At 38.7% G+C, this 6,930-nt stretch overlaps 1 protein-coding gene across 2 annotated transcripts in view; it reads left to right on the top strand.

The window, feature by feature from the left end:
• CA3H2orf42 (chromosome A3 C2orf42 homolog) overlaps window positions 1-6,930 on the top strand; it is a 31,259-nt gene that overhangs the window by 21,514 nt on the left and 2,815 nt on the right. For both annotated transcript variants that reach the window (XM_049651615.1, XM_049651614.1), the window contains 3 exons: window positions 2,249-2,356; window positions 3,633-3,733; window positions 5,111-5,273. In XM_049651615.1, coding sequence (XP_049507572.1) covers window positions 2,249-2,356; window positions 3,633-3,733; window positions 5,111-5,273 — 372 coding nt within the window. The remainder of the gene's footprint in view (window positions 1-2,248; window positions 2,357-3,632; window positions 3,734-5,110; window positions 5,274-6,930) is intronic.

The following is a 6,930-nucleotide window of genomic DNA, read 5'->3' as shown; positions in this document are numbered from 1 at the left end:
GGCTGAAGTCGGACGCTTAACCGACTGCAGCCAGGTCACGATCTCGCGGTCCGTGAGTTCGAGCCCCGCGTCAGGCTCTGGGCTGATGGCTCGGAGCCTGGAGCCTGTTTCCGATTCTGTGTCTCCCTCTCTCTCTGCCTCTCCCCCGTTCATGCTCTGTCTCTCTCTGTCCCAAAAATAAATAAAAAATGTTGAAAAAAAATAAATAAATAAATAAATAAATAAAATAGTCTGTTTTTTTCCTGTTAAAATTGTATTTATTTACTGTTTGAAGTAATGTAATAAGTACCTATAAACCGACCTCCCCAAATCAAAGACAGAATGCCAACACTAATGTAAGATGCACACGGTGGTCCCTCTCTGTCCCATTCTCCATTACCACTCCTCCTCACCATCTCCATTACCACTACCTTTGTCAAAGTCATCATCATCTCTCCTGGACTGTGGGTCTGTATGTTTTATGTGGGCTTTTCAAGAGTAATTTGTACGTCTAAGCCCTGGCATCACATCACCTGAGTTCTAGTTAGTTAGCACTTCTTTTAGACCAGTCATGATCTCTGCATGTAGCCCACAATCTAAGTTCAAGATGAAAAATTTTAAGATCCCTTTGTATGGTGACTTTTCCAAACTGTCCATATATCACTGTTTTAGTGACTCAGAAGTGGTGACAGTTTTGTCATTGACATTCTGCATTCAATAAAGTATATAAAAACATTTGAAAGAACGTAAAGTCTTTCTGTGGACTTCTAGAAAACCTTTTATTTTTATTTTTCTTGGTTTGACCTTTGTTTCAAAAAGGCATCGGAGGAGTGCCTGGCTGGCTCAGTTGGTAGAGCATGAGACGCTTGATCTCAGGGTTGTAAGTTCAAGCATCACACTGGGTATGGAGCCTACCTAAAAAAACAAAAAACAAAACAACAACAACAAAAACTTCTTTAAATAAAAAGGCATCTGAACTGTCTTTAAGAGTCTTCTTTAAGAACCATTCTTGGGATGTCTGGGTGGCTCGGGAGGTTAAGCGTCTGACCCTTAAATTTGGCTCAGGTCATGATCCCAGGGTCGTGGGATTGAGCCCTATGTTGGGCTCTACACTGAATGTGGAACCTGCTTAAGATTCTCTCTCTCTCTCTCTCTCTCTCTTTCTCTCTCAGGGGCACCTGGTGGCTCAGTCAGTTAAGTGTCCAACTCTTGATTTCAGCTCAGATCATGATCTTACAGTTCATGAGTTCGAGCCCCACATCAGGCTCTGTGCCAACAGTGCAGAGCCTGCTTGGGATTCTCTGTCTCCCTCTTTCTCTGCCCCTTCCTGCTCATGCTCTCTCTCTCAAAAATAAATAAATATTTTTTTAAAAAAGATACTCACTCTCTCTCTGCTCCTCCCCCACACCCCACTCCTGTGTCTGCACACATTCTCTCAAATTAAAAAAAAAAAGAACCATTCTTTAAGTTGTATCTAGCCAGATAGTAGTTCTGGAACAGGTTTTTTTGTTTGTGTTTTGTTTTGTTTGTAAGCTCTATACCTGATGTGGAGCTTGAACTCACAACCCTGAGATCAAGAGTCACTTGCTCTACCACTGAGCCAGCCAGGCACCCTCCTCATGGACAGTTTTTAAAGAAAACTCTGACCTCTTCCAACCCCTCCGCTAACATGGTTTCTGCTGACTTTTTGTTGACCTTAGTTAGTGTCTTGCAAGTTTCTATAAGAGGTTTGTTACGTATTTTCAAAACATTTTGCCTTCTTAGAGATCATATTCAGAGAGAAAGACAGATGCTTGTTGGATAAACAGTGTCCTGACTTTGTGGCACTCTTGGCCCAGACCATCTGAGTGACACCTTGCAGTTACTTTGCTTGGACATAAATGCACATAGCAAATGCTTGGAGACAGTGAGCAGGATTGAATCAAATTTACCTTCTCAACTCAGCCTCATTGTACTCACCTCATTTCAGATACTCTTTACAGGGAAAAGTCTGGGCTATGCTGGTGTTTAGGAAACTGAGGAACTGAAAAGTTATCTTTGGCAGATGACAAGGGTCTGTTGTATTTGTCATAATAGAGATCAAGAGTAGGGCTGGTGACAGTGCTTGACTCATAAAGGTCAATCAAAGCCTTCTTTTTGCCTCTGTATAAAGCAGTCTCAGTGGCATTTTTAGTTGTTAGTGCCATCCAATTCCATTTCTTCCACTTCTCCCTACGTGTCAGAAAGCCCACTGAGCTTCTTTAAACGAGTTTCTTCTTATTTGATATAGGCAAACCAGAGCCACTGGTGTTCCACATTCCTCAGTCCTTTTTTGATGCTCTGCAACAAAGAATATCTATAGGAAGTGCAAAGAAACGGCTTCCCAACTCCACCACAGGTATGGGATTTTTTTCCTCAGGAACAACAATAGATATCTTGACCTTAGAGAATTATGCTTAGAGAAACCGTGTGGTATTTTCAGGATTAGGACTTCTAGTCACATGCTCAGAACATGAAGCCTTAGCCAGTCAGCTCTTGGAATAATGATCACTCCCCTCAAAGGTACCATACTTATTCCAGTAAGAGTTAATGGAAAAATTCAGAAAGCACAAACTTGGTAAAAGGACAGTGAAGTGTAATGAGGGTGCCCACTAAGAAGTTTGACATTTTCTAGATATGAACCAATTTCAGCAAAAGCATTGTAAGTTCCAGTTGTTATTTGCACTGGCTTCTTGGAAGCATATTACAATCTGTACCAAAAACAAAAACTTGTTTTTCATGGTTCCCAATTTTGATGAAGGAAGATTTTATTTTTAGAGTAATTCTTAGGCTCGGAACCCTTTATAATTACATTATTCTGGTGCTTATTTCTTGGTTTTCTATTACATCTTCTACTAGAAATTTCATGATACTTACTAGGTAGTGTAAGGAAACGAGGGAGAGAGGAGGAAGAATAGATGGCTCAGTGATAAATAGCCCAAGAGTAACTATAGCTGGACATCAATGCTATTTCTTTAGTTAGTAGTTATTTGATGATTATAATAGGGACTGAGGTTTAATTCTATCTTTGAGGTTGAATTCTATCTGTGAATCACTGTTTAGGGCTATAAAAATCTTTGTCTTCACAGCTTATCTATCTGAGGCAGTGTTGATTCTTTCACCTTAAACTTTAGGCCTCCTAATACATTACTTTCAACCCATCCTTTAGTTATTTTTGCAGGCCTTTTGGTGAAACCCCTTTATAATCCTTCAGGCAAGGCAACAGGTTGGCAACCATGTTAACTGGCCTAAACTCCATGTAATTCTTTTAAGAACTATAATTTGACCTCTGGTATATCTAAAGTTGTGAGAGGTTGTAAGGTGCTGTTTTATAATGGAGTCCTGTGCATGTAGCTATACCAAACAAAGAAATCAGTTGCTAAGGTAGCAAAAATAAGTAGCATCTCAAAGAAGTATCAGAGACATCTATTAGCAGAAATCCATATCATTTGATTTACCACATTTCTGCCAAACCTATTACAGATTTGCCTCTAGAATTTCTTTTTTAAAAGTGCTGAGATTCTATAAGGAAAGGATAGCACTGCACTGAACTTTCTAAAAACTGGATAACAAATACAATGAAAGAGAATGTTATTTTTTTGGTAGTCTAATCTTGTTCCCTTCTTACATTGAAGCTTTTGTTCGGAAAGACGCCTTGCCACTGGGAACCTTTTCCAAGTATACCTGGCATATCACTAATATCCTGCAAGTTAAACAAATCTTAGATACCCCAGAGGTAAGAGTGTATTTCTACAATAGTAGGAGGGCAAAGAGGGGAAGAAAGAGAAGCAAGTGCAGGAAGTATGTTTGCACCAATTCCTTTAGTTATAGACACTGAAGAGAATTCCTTTTTTTCATACTAAAAGATTATTCAGAAATATTCATGGCGTATAGTTCTGACTGTGATTTTAATGGGTATTCCCTGTGGTTTGAAAAAGTATCTTAAATTGGAATATCCTTTTTCTTTGCCTTTCGGATCAGAAAACAGAGATCATTTTTCTTGTGAATTAGATAATGAACCCCTACTAGCTATGGTGAGCCCTACATTAACCGGCAGGGAGCTAGAAATTATATAAATAATTTGAGATAATATACTATTTGTGAGGTCAATGAACTCAGCACAATTAAATGCTTCTCCACAAACTGCAATTTAGTTCTCATTAGAAAAATGACCTTTAATTATTTGGCATTCTTTTTTGCAAGAGGAATATTAGACATTTTTAAACATTTTCTTTTTCAAGCAGATCCTGAAAATTTGAGGCTTTTCCCTTCCTACAGTAATGGAATATTGTAGAAAATTCAGCATAGTGTGGTTTGATACATTAAGATTAGCTTAATTGCAAGGCATTGTTACTTTCAGAAAAAGAATAAGTTGTTTGGTAGTTATAAAACTTACATGTGAACCCTAGAAAAGCCCTGTGTTAGCACTAAAGGCACTGAGGAACCTCTTTAATTGTTGGATGTTACAGAGATAGCTTCTTGCCTGGAGCAAGTGTTCAGGGAGGCACTGTCACTGTCAAGTAAAGGAAGAGAACTAATTGATAATCTTGGAGTGTCGGTCTGTTTGGGCATTACTTACCTGCATCGCCTCATTCAAACTCACAACCATGTGTTGGTATTAACTGAATTTTGCCAATGAGAAACAGGCTATATGCCCTGCTGTTTAGTGGCAAAGACCAGTTCAAGTTCTGTCTGGCTTAGTCCCAAGGATGGTGTGAAGCATACAAGGTGTTAGGCCAGCTGTAGATGCTGTCAGTAGAGCTTTTAGGAGAAGAATCATGCTAGCAGAGCAGGAGGGAAGGGAACAAAACTGATTTGAGAGCAAGTCTATGCCAGTAGCCATTGCATAGCCATGAAGATGTTAGAGGTTCAGTTCATAGATAGTTTGGCTGGGGTTCAAATTAAAGTTATAGAGAAAAAAGGAAAGTCATGAATGATGTAAAGGAGAAAAGGCAGATTTCTTGATAGCATTTACTTGAAAATACAAGAGGAGGTTTCCATTAATTTGAGTGTAACAAAAAAGAATAAGTGAAAGATCTGTTGTCATCCAAATGTTTGTCTACTTTGAAAGTTTTTCCTTTCTCACCTTTCTTGGTATTGACTTCGTGTCCAGATGCCCTTGGAAATCACTCGGAGTTTTATCCAGAACCGGGATGGGACTTATGAGCTGTTTAAATGCCCTAAAGTGGAAGTAGAGAGCATAGCAGAAACCTATGGTCGTATAGAAAAGCAACCTGTGCTGCGACCTTTGGAACTAAAAACTTTTCTCAAAGTTGGTAAGTGAAATTGTGCTTTCAATAGAGCATTTTCCTTTGAAGATTAGCTGTGTGCATTGAACTGTCCTAGACATTGGATCTTGACCTTAAACAAAGAAGACACATGCATTCATCTTGTAAAGGCCATCATGGAATAAAGTGTTTTGTTTCTTTTGAAACAATGCTTTTAAAATAAAATTATAAGGGGCACCTGGCTGACTCAGTCAGTGGAGCACATGACTCTTGATCTTGGGGTTGTAAATTTGAGCTCCATGTTGGGTATAGAGATTACTTAAAAATAAAATCTCTAAAAATAAATAGAATAGAATAGAATAGAATAGAATAGAAGTAATACATATTCATTATAGAGAAATCATAGATTTCATTATAGACCATAAAGGAGAAAAGTGAACCACCTATAAGCTCATGCACCATAGAAGACATCACCATTAAGATTTTAGGGGTGCCTGGTGGCTCAGTCAGTTAAGCTTCTGACTTCGGCTCAGGTCATGATCTCGCAGTTTGTGAGTTTGAGCCCTGCAACAGGCTCTGTGCTAACAGCTCAGAGCCTGGAGCCTACTTCAGATTTTGTGTCTCCCTCTCTGTCTGCCCCTCCCCCTGCTCGCACTCTGTGTGTGTGTGTGTGTGTGTGTGTGTGTGTGTGTATGTTTCAAAAATAAACATTAAAAAAAAAAGAATTTGGCATATCTCCTTTTAGACTCTGTTCTACACATGAAAAGAGTTTGCAAAACATGGGCTCATACCTCAGATACTTTTTTAACTTAAAAATATCTTGACAGCTTTCCATATCTACCTTAAACATTATTTTTTAAATTTTTTTAAAGTTTATTCCTTTTTGAGAGAGAGAGAGAGAGAGGAAGAGAGAGAGCATGAGTGGGGGAGGGGCAGAGAAAGAGGGAGACACAGAATCTGAAGCAGGGTCCAGCACAGAGCCCAACATGGGGCTCGTACTCACAAACTGTGAGATCATGACCTGAGCCAAAGTTGGATGCTTAACCGACTGAGCCACGCAGATGCCTCTTAAACAATATTTTTTTAACTTTTTAAAAAATTTTATAAAACATACATAATATAAAAATTATCATTTTAGGGGTGCCTGGGTGACTCAGTTGGCTAAGTGTCCGACTCTTCGGCTCAGGTCGTGATCTCATAGTTCATGTGTTCGAGTCCCACATTAGGCTCTGCATTGACAGTGCCAAGTCTGCTTGGGATCCTCTCTCTCTCTCCACCCCTCCCCTGCTCACTCTCTGTCTCTCAAAATAAATAAATAAACTTAAAAATTTTTTTAAAATAAAATAGTGTACCATTTTAACCATTTTTAAGTGTATAGTTCTCAGGCATGAAGCACATTTACATTGTTGTGCAACTATTACCATCATCCATCTCCAGAACTTTTTTGTCTTCCTCCACTGAAACTGTACCATTAATTAGTAACTCCCCACTCTCACCTCACCCCTGGTCCCTGGCAACAACCATTCTATTTTCTGTCTCTATTAATTTGACTACTTTAGGTAGCTTATGTAAGTAGAATCATACAGTATTTTTCCTTTCTCTGACTTATTTTACTTACTATAATGTCTACAAGGTTCATCCATGTTGTAGCAAGTGTCAAATTTTCTTTGCCCTTTTTTTCTTTTTTTTTTTTTTTTTTTTTTTT

This window comes from Panthera uncia (genome assembly GCF_023721935.1).
Source record: "Panthera uncia isolate 11264 chromosome A3 unlocalized genomic scaffold, Puncia_PCG_1.0 HiC_scaffold_11, whole genome shotgun sequence".
Lineage (NCBI taxonomy): Eukaryota > Metazoa > Chordata > Mammalia > Carnivora > Felidae > Panthera > Panthera uncia.
The sequence above is the reverse complement of the archived record's forward strand: the minus strand, read 5'-3'. Positions and strand labels throughout refer to the sequence as shown.